The following is a 21925-nucleotide window of genomic DNA, read 5'->3' as shown; positions in this document are numbered from 1 at the left end:
AATCCACAGTTCAGTGTCAGTTTTTAACTAAGGGGGAATTGAGGAACAATCATGTGTCATCAGATCAAAACCTGTCTTTGAATATGGATAAGTCTTCCTCTTACTGGCTAGTTGGACCAATTTATGCTCTTGCTGGTCATATGTAAATATACCTATACAAGGAAGAAATAGTATTGTTCACTCAAGTGGTGCATTAGTGTGAGACATCAAAATCATTCCTTTACTGCTTAAAACATATTCGTATTGTTTTCTATGAAACAGTTAAAAAACTAGGCATTTCTTCTCTTGTGGTGGAGCACAGTGGACAACCAGCTTTTCTCCCTCACGGAGTTAGTTTGCATTGTCAGTAGCTCGTCATACTGCGCCCAGTTGTACAGCATGTCAAAACAGTTGATCAACTCTTTAGTGATATTTGGATGAAGGAGACTTTCCCAACTTGTGGGAAGAATCTATAATTATGATTTTTTTAAAACTATGGAAGGAATTGGACTAACCCCAATAATTAACACTGCATCAGTCTCTGAATCTGTGTAGGAAAGACTGGAGAATATGGTAAATTAGCACCTAGTGTGGGTTCTTGAAACTACATCACTACTGTCCCTCCCATTGAGAGTTCAGGAGGCTTCACTCCGCACTCGATAACCAGACTGCTTGAAATGGTCATTCAGCAAGCTTTCCTGCATAAGTAACTCCTTGTTTGTGTATTCCTAGATTTTAAGACAGGCATAATATTTTGTTGCAGCTTTATGCATGGGCTTTCTGTGGATGTCTTCGAGCATTCATACAGTCCTTCCTATTAGAAAGATATCTTATCCCTCAAGGGAGTGTTTAAAGTGTAATGGCATCGACAGTATTATGTCCACAGTAATGAGTCCTGTACCATGTTCCTTGTATGTGGATGACTTCTCCATCTTCTGTGTCTCCTCCAGCTTTGCAATGACTCTTTGGCAATTGTAGTTGGCGATTAGACAGTTGGAGGAATAAGCAAAACCAGTGGTTTTAAATTCTATTTGGAGAACACTGAAAGTCTTGTTTTTATTTACTCCTGCTCTTTTTATCTTTTTAGAACTGGGAGATACCATTCCTGCTTTTAAGGAAATGGTGAAATATCTGTGCCTGACTTTTAATGAGAGGCTAATATTGCTGCCTCACCGTAAGAAACTAAAACTGAGGTGCCTCAAGGTTTCAAACATCATTAAATGCATCAGTCATAGGTCTTGGAGCCAATAGGGCATATCTTCTCCAACTTTATTAAGCCTTTGAGTTACCCTGGCTTGAATATGGATGACAACTATATGGACCAGGAAGGCCTTTCTATCTCAAAATGCTGTATGTGGTTCACCATTAGGGTATTAGGCTGTCAACAGGAATTTATCACATGAGTCGAGTTGATAGCTTGTGTGCTGAGGCTGGTGGGCCTCCACAGTTAACTGCCGCCACCTCACGCGGGCATGTAGGACTCGCTCTGTTCCAGAATGGACAGCATCCATCTCAGCTGTAATGTTCCGTAACTGTACATGGGTGACAAGACCACTCAGGATATCTGAGGGAGAGCCTTGAGTTGGTATAGGTGGGAAGGCAGCCAGGTCCAAAGTCAGAGGTAGAGTAGGGAACCCTTGGGTACTAAAGAGGCCTAATACGATAAGAATTATACCCCCAGGATATATTCTTAATTTTAAGTTTAATGAGATGTTAAATTGCTTTTCACATTTTATTAGTGTTTACACAGATGGATGGAGGATTTTATATCAGCTGTATCGTGTTCTCGGGCATTATCATTAGGATAAGACTTCCAGAACAGCTTACAGCTTACTGTGTGGAAGAGTTAGCTATGCTGAGGGCACTGGAGCAGATGAGATTCCATTGTGGCAAGAAATTCATTGATTCGGATTTCCAAAGTGTCCTCTTTGCTTTTGGTCAGATGTACCCAACAGATTGAATATTGCAAAAAGTGCAGGATGCTCTCCTTCTCTTGTAAAGGTAGGAAAAAGAAATAATTTTATGCTGGATTTCAGGGCACTTAGAGATCCTGGGAAATGAACTTCAAGATGCAGCTGCCAAGGAGGTTTGTTCCCTTCCACATCCTGCTTGTCCTGTTTGGTCCTCCTGCAGGCTGTTACCATACATGTCACTCAGAAGACCATCTGTTGGTAGGAGATTTAGTGGCTGGAAGTAGATAAATAATAAGCTGTGGTCAGTGAAACCCCGAGTGCAACTATGGCTTACCTCCTTCCAACCACAATAAACTGAAGAAGTAGCCTTCACAAGGCTTAAAAGTGGGACATTGCCCATTGACACATGGCTTTCTGTTATGTCGAGATGTCAGATGTGGAACAATTGTCAATACAACATGCTTTTATTGAGTGTGTTTTATCATGATCTAAGAACAGACCTGGATCTCCTGTATGGCTTACCCTCTATTTTAACTGATAAAGAGGCAAGGGTGATTCATATTTTAAGATTCTGAGGAGTGATTTTTGGGACTGCTTTCCAAAATGTTGGGTACAAGATTTCAGTGGCTTTTGTCACCCATTATTTCTACGAAGTCATCCAGCCACAGTAATCTGTCTGCTTCCTAACAGTGTATGTGTAGTTATTTTGTCTTATATTTTATATAATTATTCTAGTTTGTCTGACTTTTATGGCTTTTTTTTTTTTTTTTAATGGATCTTGCAATGTCACAATTGGGTCATTCCATGCCAAGTGGTCTAAACCTTCCCACCATCATGTCTCCAATTTTCTTCAAATTTTATCTGTAGCACTAGTCAAGTGCTAAATTAAGTTTCTCAAGATTTCAAGCCTCTAGCTGCAATACTTGCTGATCTACACCCCCTTGTCTGAAGGGTAGTAAGTTCGCATGCGCGCGACATCAGACAAAATGCCATTTTTGGGGTCTCATAAAATTGAAACCAATTCATAAGAATGGTTAGTAAGATGAGACCCTGTACAGTTTTTTGTGCTGATTCAAACGAAATTAATTATAAGATTACTGATGCAAAATCCGGTCAAACAAGTCGACTCAAAGTGTACCCCTAATTCTGTCGTGACTTAATGCGACAAATTTTGACCAATATTCAGACTGCAATAATTTCCTTGCAGATAAAGATATGGACTTGAACTTTTTACCAAGTCTTATCTTTGTGCTGGACATAATACAGCTGGATTTCCAACTACCCAGGCTTTATAGTCGCCTTGCAAAATCTCTTCAAATTTGGCAGTGTCAGCGCAAATGGCTTTATTTACCAAAGTTCAAAGCCCATTACTACAAAATAGTCAGCCTGGATTTAATTGTGAATAGTATCATCTGAAAGAGAAACTCTTGCTCTACAAGATGGATATATTTTTCTTTTGCAACGCTTCCATTAAGTGCTTATTTACTCAGGTCAAAGTATCTTATATTTTGTGTGCGCAGTGCCCTGCGTTGGTCCATGATGGCTGAGCCATTACTGGTTATCACAATAAAACCAGCATCCCCATCGCCATAGGGGCCACGCCCGATAGCCATGCAGTAACAGCCACGGGTGGGTATCTTTACTGCAGGTTCCCAAGCCTGATTACAGGGTGTCTTTACCACAGGATCCCAAGCCTGATTGTGGGTTTCTTTATGCAGGTTCCCAAGCCTGTCTTCCTCAGTTACTTCATCATTCTGGAAGCATCGTTGATTTGCAAGAGAATGCTTTCAGGAAAACTGTATTGCCGACCAGATGATGTCACTGATGGAGCTGGAATAACACCAATGATAAGTTGTTCTGGAATCCAGCAAGTATCACGTCTTAAGGGCCAATAAAATGAACTTGCAGGACCATGAGGATGCATAAAGCTTATGAAAGCATCTTTCTGTTCGACTGAGATTTCAACGATGTTTCCAATCCACCATTTCTTTTCATAAATGCAAGCAACATACTGCCCAGGCTGAAGATCCATGACTTGAACTACTACTTCAGCAGCACTAATTTTGGCCAAAAAAGATGTCGCATCATTAGAAACTCTACTGACCTTAATTGTCGTCATATCAATGGGCAAAAAATGGTGGTTTTCTCTTGTGCCAGCTAGAGTGTGCCCTTGCAGGAATCTTTCTTCTTGAGAAGCTTTTTGTTCTTCAACTTCCTCTTTGCTGATGAAAAAGAATTTGATTCCATTGATATTATCATTGCAGAAGTTGAAAAGATCTTTGGGTGTTAGAATCTGGTTTTCATATGGACGTTGCAAACTTGCTCTTGCTGCCAACCGTTTTGTTGTGCCTCCAATGCCATCACAAGGCGACTTTCCATGGCTTGTTCCAAAGAAATTCCATTCTGCTGTTATTTCAAAATCTTCTTTGTGATAGCATAAGTTGAGAAAATTCTTGAAATTCTTATATTGTGCAGCTGAACCATCACTGAAGTAGTGGATGTGGCTTATTTTGGAAAATTGCATCTTCAGGTAATTGATTACTTTTCCAATGTAAACATGGACAGTAATCGTATCGTGTCGAAGGCAGTCACTAATAACACAAAGATTCACACATTGCACCTCTTCGTTTTCACAGTAGTAGACTACAAATGGATGAACTGTTGCTTGACTGTTTTCCCAGTGAAAGCCTTGCACTGCATCTTGAACAATAAATGAATAGTTTTCAGCAAAATCCATTAGTATTATGAATTCGCCTTCTTTCAAATCAGTTTTGAGAGCTTTCAGGTGCTGGCTTCGATGCTTGGCAATGTAGTGATGACAAGACAGGTTCCAAATTTTTGCTGCAATATCTTCAACATACTCTTCTGTTGAAAGCTGCTTTGTTTCTAAAGTATCCCTGTCGGTATGAATCCATTGTTTGTACTCAATCAGTTCTTCAGGGTCATTATCTTCAAAATATGTTGCAATAACTGCTTCTACACCTTCTGGACCAGGGCAGTTTTCACAACGATGAAGCATACAATCCTTGTTTTCCAAGCTGCAAACAGCTTTGCTAAGAATTTCCTTGTAGTCTTCATTGATTGATGCACCAGTGAGCATAAGCTTGACATTTTGGTGTATTGTACAGACACAAACTGAGTGCATTCCAGCAGAGCCAACTGTAACACACCATTTTGGTCTAAGCTCGCAAAACTTTGAGAAGCCAATTTCTGGTCCATTTTGCTTCTGATAAGACACGTACATTTCCTTCAAATTGCAAAGCAACAACCGCTTTTGCTTGTACACCTTTGTTCCTGAAATTCTCACAGGCACACAGTCTTTCTTCCCTGGACAAAGTCTGCTGAATTCGTCATCTTGAAAAAAGTCATGTACTTTCTGGACAACTTCATCTGAAAGCTTCCTTCCTTGCCGATTTGCTGGAAAAGCTAGAACACCTTGCTCATTCTTCAGTTTTCTCGCTTGCTTTACCATTCTTTCTGATACATTAAATGCTGTTGTCGTATCTTTAATTGTCCAGCTTCTTGGAACCAAGGTCAATATTTGAACTTTTGTCCTACGATTTGACACTTTACATTTTTCTTTCAACTCTTCTATAAGATTATCAAGATCTGCACAATTATTGCATGGGCGACTTTTACTTGAACTTGGCTGTTCATCGTAATTGATTCCTACAGCAGCAGCAATTTGATTCCCAATTAAACTTTGTGCATCCAAGATCTTTCTTTTTGCATAGCTTTGCTTATCTCTTTTACTTAGTTGTCTTCTTTTCAATGGTGAAGCACCAATAAATGATAAACTTTTGTTGATGGCTGGTTCAGTTTCATCCGTTGTGAAATCTTGTTCAGATTGGGTTGATAGTGATGATGAATCTTCTAGCTTTTGGTTCAGTGCCGACATGCAGCGAGGGCAAAGCTTCTGACCAGGTTTTATATCAATCACTTCTTTTTTCTTTAACAGGCAAAGTTTGGCAGCTGTTTCATTATCAAGCAGTCTAAGTCCAGCTTTTACATTGTGATTCCTCTTCTTGAATGGATTGCAACATTTCTTTTGCATCGCTTGATATTCATGTAGGAAGAGGGCTTCATGGTGGAAGCAAATGATGGAATTTTCGTCAAGTTTGGCTTCTGAACGCGAAACAAGCAATTTCTGGTCACATTCTGTGAAATCACTAAACGCTTTGAATCCAGTCTTCTTAGCATAGAAGATAACATGGCACTTCGATGCAGCAGCATCTTTTCCAATTGAACAGGGGGCCAACGATTCTTCTTCTTCATTAACTTCTGACATCTCTCACTGGCCAATCACTGAATAAAACACGAATGAAATATCCAATTATATCAGTAATTCTAAGCGACTATTAAGATTCAAATTCCTAGAAATGAAGAAAAATTAGTGCATCGCGCATACAAAATATAACAACTTTGATGTGAGTTAATGAGTACTTAATGGTCGCGTTGCAAAAAAAACAAATGTCAGTCTTGTAGAGCAAGAGTTTCTCTTTTAGGTGATACTATTCACAAGCAGATTCAGGCCAACTATTTTTTAGTAATTGGCTTGAAACTTTGGTAAATTTTACCGTTTGTGCTGACACTGCCTAATTTGAAGAGATACTGCAGGGCGACCATATGGCCTGGATCATTGCAAATCCGGCTGCATTATGTCTAGCACAAGCATGAAGCTTGGCCAAAAGTTCAAGTCCATATCTTCAACTGCAAGGAAATCATTGCAGTCTTAATATTGGTCAAAATTTGTCGCGTTGTGTCACGACAAATTTTGAAGTATACTTTGAGTCGAGTTATTTGACCGGGGTTTGCACGAGTAATGTTATACATAATTTCGTTGGAATCAGCAAAAAAAACTGTACAGGGTCGCATCTTACTAACCATTCTTATCAATTAGTTTCGATTTTATTAGACTCCAAATATGACATTTTTTTTATGTTGCATGCACACGGACTAAGTACACTTCAGACAAGGGGGTCTAGATCAGCAGCTATTGCAGCTAGAGGCCTGAAATCTTGGGAAACTTACTTCAACACTTGACTAAAGCTACAGTTAAAATTTGACGAAAATTGGAGACCATGATGGTGGGAACTTTTTTCAGTTTTAGACCACTTGGTGTGGAATGACCCAATTGTATTTTGAGTTCTTGTGTTGATGCAGTTGAGTTTTCAAATCTCTCTATTCGATGCAAGGGCACACATTACCTCACCATTTAGGGTCCTAAACCACTAATAATAATAATAACCATTGCGCACAAGGACATATCTGTAGTAACCTTTCAGGTCACTGCCACTGAATGGATAGTTTAATGAAATATGTCATGGCATAAACACATAGTTTTAGATGTAAAATTTTGTTGCACTCACACGTCACAAGAAGTAAATACTCTAGTTTATTTTGTGCTCTGGTTAGCAAGGGTTTGAGGAGGATAACTGCTTATCTGTTTCATTGCTGTTGAGAATTTTCGGAGTATGGTATTTGGACTAGCTGGTATTATTTGAACATTATTATTCTCATACTGTATTGAAATGAGTAAGGTGGCACAGGGAAGGACAGAAATTCAAATCCCTTGTGTAAACATCCAGATTTCAGTTTTCTGTTATTGCTCCAAATCATTTGAAATGAATGCTGAGGTGGTTAATTTGAGAGGACTAAGTTGATATCCTTTCCCAGTTTGGGCTTCATGCTCCCACTGATGACTTCATTGTCAACAGTCAAGTAAAAATTGAGAGAATGATGCTCATGATTGCAGTATGTGTTTGAATAGATGCTATTTTTCACTCTTGAGGAATTAGTTCCCTTTGAAGACTCCTATTCTAGATTTCTGAAGTCCTTGAAATTATTAACTTTCTGTATTAAGTCTTTTTGAGGCACAGTTCAATGTCAATGAATCACAGCTACAAAACACGTAATAAAGAACTGAATGTTGTTTCTTTTGGAAGAGTTGTGTAGCATAAGTTTGGGGAGTTGGAGGGCTTGTCCAAAATGAGATTTCACAGGGACCTTCTTTTGCAGTCTGACGATGAGCTGTGCGTCAATTTAGAACGGCGAGGTGTACAATTCATTTGGCGTGTCCACCAGGGTCCGAGGGATAATCAGTTTGCCACCAGTGCCTTCATCTTGGCCTTAGAGGGTGATACATTACCCGAGAAGGTCAATGTGATGGTCTACCGCTGTGATGTAAAACCCTATATCCCTTCCCTGATGCGGTGCTTTAAATGTTGGAAGTTTGGTCATATGTCTTCCTGCTGTACTTCCAGTGTCACATTTCAAGATTGCAGATGCCCATCACATCCCAATACTCCATGTGCCCTGCGTCCCATCTGTGTCAACTGTGGAGAACACTATTCGCCTTGCTCGCCAGACTGCAGGATTCTCCAGAAAGAAAGGAAAATCATGGAGTACAAGACCCTGGACAGACTGACCTACACTGAGGCTAAGATGAAATTTGAAAGTCTACATCCTGTATGCATGACAGCATGTTACGCCCCTTACACTGCCGTTACAACAGTTGTAGCCCCATCAGTTCTGTCAACCCCATTCACCTCTCGGAGCCAGAAGACTACACCTGCCCCCTTGATGGTGGGGGACACTACCCTCCCTGTAACTCCTGCACCACCTATTTCAGGAGCAACACACCTCCCCCCTCTCCCCCCCCCCCCCAACCATCAGGGATGTCTATCCCCACTTCTAAGCCGGAAAAGCGTACAACTTCTTTGGCTGCTCTCGCTAGGAAGGGATCCCTTGGGTCACTACATTCCCAGGTTTCTGCTAGCTGGTCACAGGGCTTCATGCTCATCATCAGTCCCGGAGACTGAAGTCCTCCCAGCCAGGGAAACCCAAGGAAAAGTGAGAGAAATCCAAAAAGAAAGTCTCAAAGACCAAGGGAATTGCAATGGCACCCACACCACCGCTACCTCCAAGCTCTGCATCTATGGATGAGGTGGCAGATTCTGGCATCTGCTAGGACCTAGATCACGATGGACCCTCAGACAAAATGGGTATAGGCTGCTCAGGCAAAACGTCGGTGACAGCAGGTGACCATGAGGTGTAAACCGCCTCATTGAATGTTCCATGCCTTCCCAGTCACATGATGTCTCCTCCAGTGGAATTGCCGGCGGTTTTTTCCACTGCCTGGCTGAGCTACAACAACTGTAAGTTTTACACCTGCTTTCTGCATTGCCCTCCAGGAAACCTGGCCCCTTGTGGGGTGGCACTGTGCTTACTGGCAGAGGCAGAAATGTCGAAACTTTACTGTCTCAGTTCGACCTCTGCCTCTTAAATACCGGGGCCGCCACACATTTCATTGTGGTTCGAGGTAGTTACTCAGCCATTGATTTATCAATTTGCAGCCCAGGACTTCTCCCATCTATCCACTGGAGAGCACATGACAACCTGTGTGGTAGTGACCACTTCCCCATCTTCCTGTCACTGCCCAGCATCAAGCTCATGGGCACCTGCCCAGATGGGCTTTAAACAAGGTGGACTGAGAAACTTTCACCTCTGCTGCTCCCTTGTACGGGAACATCAATGTCATGGTTGAGCAGGTGACTATAACAATCATTTCTGTGGCAGAAAACACGATCCCTCGCTCTTTGGGTTGCCCCGGCAAAAGACAGTCCCTTGGCAGTCGCTGGAAGTTGCTGAAGCAATTAAGGAGTGTCAGTGAGCTCTACAGCAGCATAAGCGGCACCCTTCCCTGGGGCACCTCATAGCCTTAAAACGGCTCCGTGCTCGCGTTCACCAACTTATTAAACAATGGAAGCAGGAGTGTTGGTAGAGATATGTCTCGACCATTGGGTGCCGTAAGTCACCTTTCCAAGTCTGTGCAAAGATCATACGTGTTTTTTGGGTGCCAGACCCCAACAGGTGTTCCCAGTGTTAACATAAATGGCGTGTTATCTACTGACGCAAACGTGATTGCCGAGCACTTTTCTGAGCACTATGCTAGAGTCTCTACGTCGGAGAATTACCCCCAGCCTTTCGCACTTTCAAACGGCATCTGGAAGGGAAAGTCCTCTCATTTACTACACGCCACAGTGAATTCTATAATTCCCCATTTACAGAGTGGGAGCTTCCCAGTGCCCTTGCACATTGCCCCGACACAGCTCCTGGACCAGATCGGATCCACAGTCAGATGATTACACATCTCCTCGTCGTCCTCAACCGGATCTGGTAAGACGGTGTCTTTCCATCGCAATGGTGGGAGAGCACCATCATTCCAGTGCTCAAATTCAGTAAAAACTCACTATAGCTATCGGCCGATCAGCCTGACCAATATTGTTTGTAAGGTGCTGGAACTTATGGTTTGTCAGCGGTTGGGTTGGGTCGGGTCGGGTCCTGAAGTCACGTGGCCTACTGGCTCCATGTCAGGGCGGCTTCCACCAGGGTTGCTCTACCACTGATGATCTTGTGTCCCTAGAGTCTGCCATCCGATCAAAGTTTGTGTGCCCCATACCCAGGAGAATGGGGTCCCGCAGGGCTCTGTAGTATGTGTGTGTGTCTATTTTTAGTGGCCTTTAATGGTCTAGCAGCAGCTGTAGGACCTTTCACATGGCCCTAAAGACTCGGTTAACCCGCAGATCTCCGCTGCCACTTCCTCTCGATTCTTGACAAGTACCGAGGCCACGAAGTGGTTTACACCGAGGGCTCGATGGCTGATGCTCATGTCGGCTTCGTGCATGTTCATGGAGGAGATATTGAACAGCATTCCTTGCTCGATGGCTGCAGTGTTTTCACTGCCGAGCTGGTGGCTACATCTCATGCCCTTGAGTACATGTGTTCATGCCCTGGGGAGGTGTTTCTTCTGTGTACTGACTCCTTGAGCAGCCTACAGGCTCTCGATCAGTGCTACCCTTGTCATCCTTTGATAGCAACCATCCAGGAGTCCATCTATGCCCTGGAACAGTCTGGTCGTACAGTGTTGTTTGTCTTTGGAATCCCAGGCAACGAACTTGCTGACAGTCTGGCCAAACACGCTATGCGGAAACCGCTAATGGAGATCGGCTTCTCTGCAACTGACCTGCGTTCAGTACTGCACCATAAGGTTTTGCTGCTTTGGAAGACGAAATGGCATAACCTCAGCATGCACAACAAGCTGGGTGCCATTAAGGAGTCTACGAATGTGTGGCAGTCCTCCATGCGGCCTCTCTCAGGGCCTCATTGGTTCTCTGCCGGCTCCACATTGGCCATGCTTGGGTGACACAAGGCTACCTCCTGTGCCGTGATGACCCACCTCAGTGTCGGTGTGGTGCCAGGCTGACAGTGGCCCATATCTGGGTGAGCTGTCCTCCTTTGGCTGCCCTGCGACGGACTTTTCAGTTACCAGACTCGTTGCCATTAATTTTAGCTGACAACACCTCATCGGCTAATTTAGTTTTAACGCATGTCCTTTGTCCCTTTGTGTTCTCCACTCCAATGCTTTTAGGGTGGGTGTTTTAATGTGTCACAGAGTGGCTGGCTTTTCCTTTTTATTCTCGTGGTCGGCCAGCCACAATCATGTGCTCTCTTGTTCTTACTCCTTCTACATGTTTCTTGCTTCTCTGTGTGGTTTTCTTTTCCTGTTTTTGTTCATAGTAGCATTGGTTGTCCTGGTGCCATTCTTCCTTCCTCTTGTTGTGCTGTACGTCTCCTTTCTTTTCTTCTTTCCATTGTGTAATTATTTTACTGGGAACAAGGGACTGATGACCTCGCAGTTGGATCCCTTCTCCCCCCCCCCCCCCCCCTTTGAACCAACCAACCCAAAAGCATGCCAAAAAAGGGGTGCCATTCCTATTGGTGTTGATTGGATTGATTTGATTTTGACAGAGAAGCTAAAACAGCTTAGGTCTAACCGCCACTGCCTGCACAGAAACAGTTTATTGTGTGGTATTGCTCCCTGTATATCTAGTAAAGCCAACCAATGCCCTTAAATAGCGCAAGGAGTCCCTGTACCAGTTTTTTGTTTAACACAATTTCTTTGGGTCTAGTTGTCGTGAAGATTCTGTAACTTTTGCTCTCAATTCCATGCATTCGAAAATTACGTGTGATGCTGTTTCTTCACACTCATCAAAGATCCTACATTTAGGGTATTCTTCTGTTATACACATTATGTGTAGGTGTTTTTTGAAATTCCCATGGCCTGTCATCAGTTCAGTCCTGTTCGATCTCTTTCCTGTTCAATCCCAGGATTACAGACCTTTTTTAAAACGTGCATTGGGCATCATTACCTTCCCATGTTTTTGTTTATAGACCTTGGTCCAATATTATACATGCTGTTTCCCAATCCAGTTCTGTAGTTCTAGTTTGATCATAGCCTTGGTGATTGTCAGGACACGTTCCGGTCCAATAAATGGAGTCGCTGCCCCATCCTGGCCAATCTGTCGGTTTGTTCATTGCACAGATCCCTGAGTGGCCAGGGACTCACTAGTTTACCCTATTTCTTCCCCCTAGCTCCACCAGAGCCCTGTGGCATTCTGCAACAATCTTAGATCTCATTGCAGGAGCTGCCAGTGATTTCAAGGCTGTCTGAATAGATGTAGATGCTACGGTCCTTGTAGCATGTACACGTGTTCTCCACACATGCCATGATTGCAGTAATTTCAGCTTTGAATACAGAGGCCAGTTTTCCTGGAGAGATGATGCCCTCCAGTCTTGACTGAACCCTGTACACCCCTGCCCCAATGCCTTGGTCTGTTTTTGGTAAGGTGTCAAACTGTTTTTTCCCACTACTCCCTGTTTCCAAGTATTATATATTATATATTCCTGACTGTGTCAGTGAATTTACCAAGTATGACTATGACAATGTCATCTGCGTATCCTTGACAGCAGCATTGTCTGGAATTTAATGCCTCAATGAGATCGTTCACCACTAGATTCCACAATAAACGGGACAGAATTCCTCCCTGTGAGCAACCTCTATGGGTGTTAATTACCATCTTTCCATTCTTCATGGTAGCCTCTACCTTCCTTCCACTAAGTATGGCCCTGGTCCACCTACATATAGTGGTTCCTAGGTCATGCACCTCTGCTGCCCTTACCCTGGGATGAAAAGTCATGTTACTGAAGGCCCCTCTCGATATCCAGGAAGATGCAGAGGGCCATTTCTTGGAAGTGAAGTGCTTTCTCTACCCTCCCAATGAGTTGGAGAGCTGTCTCACATGATTTACCTGGTTGATATGTGTGTTGGTTTGAAAGTAGAGGAGCCCTAATTAGCCTCCTCTCCCAATATATACATTAACTAGTTTTTTTAATGTTTTTGAGGCTGCAGGAAGACAGACTGATTGGTCTTGTATCTTTGGCCTTGGTATGATCAATTCTCCCTGGCTTTGGAATGAAGAAAACCTTCACTGCCCTCCAAGCATTGGGAGTGATTCCTACTGCTAGGCTAACCCTAGATAACCTGCATAGGACTCTTATGAGATTCTCTCCTGCCAGGGGCCAGGTGACTTGAAAGGTTGGAATGTTCCCACCACCCATTGGATTTTATTGAAGTCCACACACTCTTTGGCCAATTCACAGTCCTCTCTTTGAGTGCCTGAGAACAATTCTCTCTCTGGGATCACATTCTGGTCTGTGTTGTCTAGCAGAGCATATTGAGGAAAGTGAGTTTTGAGGAGCAGTCCCACCATCTCATGTGCTGTCTTTGTATATTCCCCATCCTCCTTCCTCAATGTACCTCCTGGATTGGTTGGTATTCTAGTGAGGATTCTGTGAAGTCTGACTTGAGCAGCCGTGCTCTCCACTTCCTCACAGAATGCCTTCCAGGATGCCTTCTTCACTTGTCCGATTGCAAGGCTGTAGTTGACAAGGGCCTCAAGATATTTTGCCCATTGTCCTTTACATCTCACAAGGCTAAACAGTTATTATTCCAAGACACACTCCTATTTGTGCACTTCTTGATTGTGCAGTTGTCCTGCAGCCTCTGGTACTGCCTCAAACTACTGGATTCCTTATCAAAGTCCCACCTATATGTCTTCCAGTCCCCACACCCGCCGACAGCAAGCCTCTAACAGTCTCCTCACCTCCGGAGGAGGAGGAGGAGGAGGAGGAGGAGGAGGAGGAGGAGAGCTGTCTTCGTAAGGAAGGTATGCTGAGGGCAATAAAATTTCCCTCGTGATACTATCCTCACATTAATGGCCACTAGGTCCCTGGAACAGAAATCGATCATTGGCATTAAAGAAATTCCATTTCTTACATGGATGCATGTTCTGGAGTTTCTTAGATTTCTAGTATAATTAAGCTGACCTCCAGTGCCACCGAGGCCTAATACGCCCTTTTTATATAAGTAGGGTTCTTGTATCAGGGCCACGTCAACTTCCTGCCTCTCCAGGCAGCAGCTCAGGGCAGCAGAGGCCCCTTTACTGTGCTGCAGATTAATCTGCAGTACCTCCAGTCTCTCACCTGCAAGAACCGTAAAAACAATTTCAATTCTTGCTCTTGCATCGCCTTCAGGGACTTCTCTCCAATCTTCACTACCAGGGTTCGTCCTTCTGATAAAACCTTCTGGTTGATCACCCTCCAGTCCTCAGTCGACACTTTTGGGTTCTGGGCACCTATTTTCTCGAACAGTCTTAGGAGAGACCTCCTTAAGGATCTCTGGTACCCATATTGATATCTTTGCGGTCTTAAAAAGCTCCACTGCCGTCTTGACCAGCAGCTTTGCATCTTCACATGGGGATGTCACGGGCACCTTGTCCTTCACAGACAAACATGAGGGCACCACACTCTAGATAGAACTGAGGTGATGGCCACCAGTGGATAGCCTTCCTGGATAACTGCCATCTTAAAAACAGAGACTGCAGTACTATTGGTCTGTTTCCCTATTTCTTGCCTTGGTTTTTTCTGGGCTCACTTATCCACGGAGGAGGGAGCCTAGATTCCTCCCTTATCCTCTTGCTGCCTGTCTTCGACATTGTGGGGGTCTGTGTATCCCCTTCAACCTGAGACAGTTTTTTCTTGGGGTCTTAGGTTCAAGTCCCTTTAATTCACTCCACTTGTCTTTAGGAAGCCATTCTTTCCCTTCCTTTTTTCTCTTTTGCCCGAGTAGTTTCCTCCTCTGGGCCCCGGACAAGGCTTTAATCTTGATCTGATCCAACTTCTTGGTTACTGTTCCCACCTCTGGCTCAGGTCTAGACCCTAATTCAGTAGTGGGAATGCCTGCCTTCAGTCATGACCCCGATGTTTGTGTGTCTGAGGTCTCAGTTAGTCCCTCAGTTTGTTTTAATTTATTTTCTTTAGTCGTGTCCATATTGGTCCCACGAGATTTGGGGATCTACATGGTCCACACCACAAATACCCCAAGTGGTGTAAGGCTACTTACTCAGGGAGGTCATCAGGTATCCCTGAGTCTCCATTTGTGACACATCTTCCCATGTGCCACGCAGCCCTCGGCACGGATTGCATCACACCTTTGGGTTGGGAATGGGAATTGGGTAAAGGCTCTAGGATTGGATAGGGAAGATGGGACGTTGTGGGAAACTCTTAGTCTGATCCATCAGCTGTGACCGTTCTGACAGTAGGTCCTCTACCTTCGGCATAGCTCTCACCTTCACGCAGAGATGCAAGACTCTCCACCCATAGGGACAGTGCTTTGTCTAGCTGGTGTCCCCTGGAGAGGTTCCTATTGGTGTTATCACATAAACATTAACATCTCAGATGCTATACTCTATAGTTCTGACTTCATGTGCTAGCTGCCAGACTATCACATTGTGTGATACTACGGACTGCGAGCTTAAGCATGTGTATCAGGTCCCCAAAGTTGCCATAGCCACAGTTGCTATAGTTGAGCTATTCGTTTTTGAATATATAGTCTTCCATGTCGATTCTTGATGTTACCTATTCATATGGAATCCTTCTGTAGTTCGTGCAGTGTTGGAAACTCCTCATTGAGTCATCTGCTGACCAACTTCAACTGCTGTACATTGTCCAAGAAGTACCTCAAACAACATAATAAAAAATACAACGTCCGTCTCTCTCTCTCTCTCTCTCTCTCTCTCTCTCTCTCTCTCTCTCTCTCTCTCTCTCTCTCTCTCTGTGTCTCTCTCTCTCTCTCTCTGTCTCTGTGTGTGTGTGTGGGGGGGGGGGGGGGGGGGTGTACTTGGTCCTATAACTGGATAATTATGTAGTCAGAATACTTTTCTTTTGTGAAGAAAGAGGCATTTCTGGACTATGCTGTGACAAAATATGGGTCCATCACTATACCACCAGAGAACAAAAAGAAGAGTATGGAGAGGGGACACCAATCAAGGCATATGCTGTCAGCTGAAAAGTTGAGGCAACATGTTTTGGGACTGAAAACATGTATTTTTGTTTGACTATTTGCATGGGTGAAGGATAATGAATGCAGTCACTAGTGCAAACTGCTGGATGATGGAAAGGTTGCTTATCACAACAGTCTGCAGCCAATTCACATTATCATCATCCTCCTCCTCAGCAATGCATGGCCCTATGCAACAGTTGTTGCTTGTGAAAAACTCACAGAATTACATTAGCAACCTCATCAAATTGCACCGTATAGTTCGCACATTCCCTTGTGACCACCCTGTTTGGTCCACGGAAGAGGGCACTAGGAAGAGAACATTTTTATGATGATGATGATGATGCAGTCAAACGGAACTCTCACAATTGGCTACTGGGACAGCCAATTTGTTTTCTACGTGAAAGGATGAGAAAGCTGCTTATCAGAGGCAGAATATGGATTTCTGTTATGGAAACTATGTTGAGAAAATAAGTCAGTAATTATTGGTATATATCGCAAGTAAAACTGTGTTAAGATATTCTGGTTTATACTTGTGTCCCTCACATATTGAAACATATCTGAGAAGTTGGAAGTTCCTATTAATATTGACTGCCAGGTAATTAGCATACGACATGAACAGAAGGGTCCTAGCAAACTTCTCCATAGCACATCTGAAGTCGCATCTACTTCAGTCAGGACTCCACCAAAGGGTAACATGCTGCACTCACCGTGCCAAGTAATGTGCAATCCAGTCACAAATCTTGTTTGATACCCTATATAATGGTACATTTTTTAATAAATGTTGATGGGGTGCCAAGTCAAAGACTTCTACATTATCCTGATCTTTGATTCATGGCTTTCAGGATGTCGGAGTGCAAGTTGGGTTTCTCATGATCAGTGTTTTGGACTCCACAATGGTTACCATGAATGTCATTTACTTCAAGATACTCCATTGTGTTTGAGCTCAGAGTATGTTCTAGGATTCTGCAACTGATGGATGTGACTAAGATTGGATGGTATTTTATGGATCACTTCCGGTATCTTCCTTATAGAAAGATGGGACATGTACTTTGTTTCAATCACTGGGCACAGTTGGATTTATGGTATCTTTAAAATGGGAGCGAACTACGTTGCAGATTCTGTAGAGTGTCTAACAGGGGTCACAGTGATACTAGCAGTTTCTCAATGCTGCATCTATATCACTGATATTTGCAGTAACGTGGGAGGTAAACTGGGGCAATATTTTCTGTTAAAATAAATAAATCAATCTTCAGTGTTGGAAGTAATTTATCAACTACTATAAAATGGAGATACACGAAAATGTTTAATTTCAGCTGATTGGAAAAACATTTCTTGTTAACTTTATGAAATTCTGGTAGTAGCTGTTAATACAAGCTTTCAAAAACTAACAACTCTGAAGCCACAAGAAACAACATCTTCAGTTCAGAAAATGTTTTGGTGTCATTTTGTTAAAATTTAAATTATTGTAAAATTATCATAGGACATTGTTAGCAATTTCAAACTTTCCATAAAGCATTTCAATAAATAGTTAAAAATAATTGTGGATTCTCATTAACAATTAATCCATGTAACCTATAAGAGAATCTTTTGCGTAACTGTTCTGCAACTGCAAAGGAAATAACTCTCACTCCCTTGTTCACTGGAATGATTTAATTCACAACAAATTATTTTTCTGCTGAATAGGTTCACAATATTAAATTTATAGATAAATTGATAGTGCACTTTCATATTGGCCTCAGAATACAGTTTAGACTTGGATCATGACCCCTTTAATGTTGGGACACCAGTTTTCCTGTACCACTACACAGCCACCTGAACGAATGGAATTGCTTAAGGTCCAATTGGAACAGCAAAAAAATGAGGAAAAAACTTGGTTGTAGTCTACAGTCAGACTAGTATTTTGTCAAATGGCTACTGGTTTCATTAGAGTACCATTGGGCTGTCCCATAGCACACAGTTGTCAAAATCATTTACAGAAGTTAATGTGTAATTACACTACCGTAGTGTACTGGGATAAGAGATTTTGATGATTTGTGTTGATAGTCATTTGACAATGTTATAGTCGGATTAAAATTGACTGACGTCTGTCATTTGCTGCTAGTGTTGCCACATCAGCTGCTGGCTGCCGCTCAATTTATAAGCAACACACATAACGTGGTGAGTCACTTCACAAATGCTGTTAACATGTTACATGGAGCAATGTTGGAAGTGGCCACTGTGTGGTATGACAGAAATGCAATCGACAGCTGATATTAAGAGGCTAATTATTGATGTGCTTCTGACTACATGTTTTGTAGCCCTGAATTCAAACGTGTGTCCTAATGTAACACATCCAGAGATGTTCAATATATCTGACAAAATGGCAGTCAACAATAAGCAGCAGAACTAAAATCACAATCACTTTGTGGTTAAAGCTATCCTGCCAGAGCATTCTTGAGACAAAAAAAAAAAAATCAGTTTCAGTACTAGAAGTGAATTGTAATTTCTCACTATTGCTAGTTGCTTGAAACTATCCTCACACTAGTGACGTGCTGCTGCATTACCAACCGATGAGTAGTCCTGCAGATTATATGTGACACAGGCAGATTCCAAACAAAACCAGAATAATAGGAAGAAAAATAAGAGCAAGTAGAAAAGTCAGTACAACGATGAAAAAGATGTGACAAAGTATTAGAAATAAAAAAAATAAAGTGAAACAAATGAATTGAATAAAAAGTAGGCTTTTGATCATATTTATAAATAATAAAATTACACAGCATTTGACAATATTTGAATCTACGGCCTTCAACACACCAGATTTATATGCCAACCGCTCCACTACGCCACTACCCAGTATTAGATTGCCGTATTTATGATTTTGGTGTGGTGTCAGAGTTGCTATGATGAGTTGAGTCGTAGCCCTAAAAAAATTCAGCTTCATGCAACGTCATACATGTGTGTTTGTCTCTTATGTGTGATGAAATATGAAAGGGCCAGACCCAGGATTTGGGATCCAACCACACAGAGAGAAAGCTGAACAAGGAATTGGTAGTGAAATGAACAATTGTTGTCGCAATTTGGCAACAGGGAATGGTTTGGGTGTGACATTGAGTGCTCCAATGGATGGAAACCAACTCGTGCGTGAAGTGTCCACTATTAATTTTAATCAGACTGTAGTGTGACTGTAGGCCAAAGCAGATAACAGGAATCCTAATGTCAGGTACTTTACATGGAACGTATTTTGGCCAGTCTGATACATCTCATCTGTTCTAAGTTAGAACTGTGAACAGAGTTGGTGTCAATCTCAGGAAGGCTCACAAAGCTTAATTTCAAAGTGGAGAAATCACTGTGAGTCACCCAGCTCAAAATTGTGTAACTGGTTTGAATACAGATACAGTAAGGAAAGTTCTGGCAGAATATAAATAATTTCGGACCAAAGGAGACCACTCACTGGATAGCAGAAGTGCTGAGTCATTGACAGGTGCACATACAAGAGTGAAAACTTGGTAGCTTTCAGAAAAAAAAATCCTTTTACAAGTGTGTGTCCAGCCAGCACAGCACAACACAACACAGCATAACATACAGACAGGTGTGACCGAGCGAGGTAGCGCAGTGGTTAGACACTGGACTCGCATTCGGGAGGACGATGGTTCAATCCCGGGTCCGGCCATCCTGATTTAGGTTTTCCGTGATTTCCCTAAATCACTCCAGGCAAATGCCGGGATGGTTCCTCTGAAAGGGCACGGCCGACTTCCTTCCCCATTCTTCCCTAATCCGATGAGACCGATGACCACGCTGTCTGGTCTCCTTCCCCAAACAACCAACCAACCAACCGACAGACAGGTGTGTGCGCGTGCGCGTGCTTGTTGGTGATTCAGTGCGTCTGCTGTTTGACGAGTGATCCCATTTATTCCTAAATTATTTACGTTGATTTGAATATATTCTTCCAAAGGAAAGTAAAATTACAGAATCTGATGGAATGTTGCTGACATAAATGTCATATTTAGGCACATTCATTTCAAATTTACTGCAGCCAATACCTGTTGTAAGTGTATAGTTGTGTTATCGGGAATGAGGTCAATTATTTCTTTTGTAAATTGCAGAATTGTAATAGTACTAATAGCATCAGCAGTATTATATTATTTAGGTGCTGCTGAAAGTTCGTTCCTCTTGTAAAGTAATGGATATGGAATGTTTGCATTGTTTTTCCTTTAAATTTCTCTCTTATAACCCATTGGGTTTTTTTTCTTTCACAATTTTCGTAAGCAGTGCAAGAAGAGGCATTCTTATGTATGCCCCGAGTATGAGAAGCATGGAACCTGTAAGAAAGGTAAGTACTGCCCCTACCCCCACAACACCGGTTCAAAGTTAAACAAGAAAACTGTTTCAAACCAAGCTAAACAGGTGAAGGCTGAACACACACCTGGAGACCCGGCCAGGAAGAGATATTACCAAGAAGAAAAAACTGAAAATAAAGACTCATCTGTAACTGAAGAAGAAAATTTCAAAAAGTCAGAGATAAGTCCACATAAAGAAGCAGAGGATAGTCACCGTGATTTGAAAGGATCTGGACCTGACAAAGACGAGCCAGTATTGAAGAGGCCAAGAATAGGACGTCTGCCATCATTCATTGCTCTTAGCCATTAGCGCTTACAAAGAATGGACTTGTCGGAACCATTGGGTTCCAGACATGAATCAACTATCAGTGATTTGACGGTGATGATTATGGTTGATTGTCGTAAAAATTTGTGTGAAAACTGTGTGTATTATTACTATATTTTACTATAAATCAATAAATATTTTATTACATTTTCTGAATATTATATTTTTTCTTTCTTGTTAAATTTGATTGTAATTACCATCCTAATATAGTCTTCCTAATGGCCTGTTGTCAAAAATATGATCATAAGGTTATCCAGAAAGACTAAAGTGTACTTTGACAGTGGATTAAAACAATATGCAACTGTTTTGTTTCTTAATTGACGTGGATTTTAGCTGCAAATTGTTGCTATATGGCAATATTGTTGTGCAAATATTCTCTGGAGGGACAAAATAAACACAAGGAATAAACACCCATCATAGCTGCTGACAAAAGTGAAAGTTACCTTGGTGCACCAATATGGTGTGGACATCATTCCCCACCACCCCCTTCTTTCTATGAATGGTCACATATGGTGATGTATGGAGCAGGAAGAGTTTATTAGTCAAATGGTTTCACAACGCACACATTGTTACATATGGGGTAGAAATTGCAAAAAATGATGTTAATGAAAATACGTATTTTCAATATTTCAAAAATAAACCAGCAGATCAGGTTCAATAAGTGGGCTTCCCACAAAGCATGTCATGCATATGGAATGGTTCGGTGTAAACTTGGTGTGGTGTGGGCCACCACAACTGCATCAGATACCAATTATATCCGGTGAAGATCTGGGGGTCCTACTGATAACAGCTAAATGCAACATCGTATGTTCAAATAATGAACACATTCCTGTGCCATCACTGCAAGATGTCGGGCCCTCAGACAAAAGATTCAGCTGGCGGGCTTTGTAACAAGAGGTACCAACTTGATACTACGTTGTATGAAATTGCAGTGCATTTTCACAGCATGAACTGAATGGTTTGGTTTGTGATCATGAATAACACATTTGCTGTTGCTGATGCTTAATGGCTAACAAGCAAGTGTGGCATACACTTATAAATATGCATTTTCTCAGGTATAATTTACTGACAATTACTGAGCATGCAAGATTATATCTCTGCGCTCATAATCATTAATTGGAGGACTAGTGCACAAACTTTGGTGGTGGTG

At 42.3% G+C, this 21925-nt stretch overlaps 1 protein-coding gene across 1 annotated transcript in view; it reads left to right on the top strand.

Annotated features, from left to right (window-relative positions):
- The window catches only part of LOC124612504, a 60150-nt gene extending 39219 nt beyond the window's left edge, over positions 1-20931 (top strand). The window contains exon 7 of the mRNA XM_047140745.1: positions 20383-20931. Within this exon, the coding sequence (XP_046996701.1) occupies positions 20383-20760 (378 nt within the window). The 3' untranslated portion in view covers positions 20761-20931. The remainder of the gene's footprint in view (positions 1-20382) is intronic.
- The last annotated feature ends 994 nt before the right edge of the window (positions 20932-21925 follow it).

Source organism: Schistocerca americana, chromosome 4, assembly GCF_021461395.2.
Source record: "Schistocerca americana isolate TAMUIC-IGC-003095 chromosome 4, iqSchAmer2.1, whole genome shotgun sequence".
NCBI classification, from domain to species: domain Eukaryota; kingdom Metazoa; phylum Arthropoda; class Insecta; order Orthoptera; family Acrididae; genus Schistocerca; species Schistocerca americana.
The sequence above is the reverse complement of the archived record's forward strand: the minus strand, read 5'-3'. Positions and strand labels throughout refer to the sequence as shown.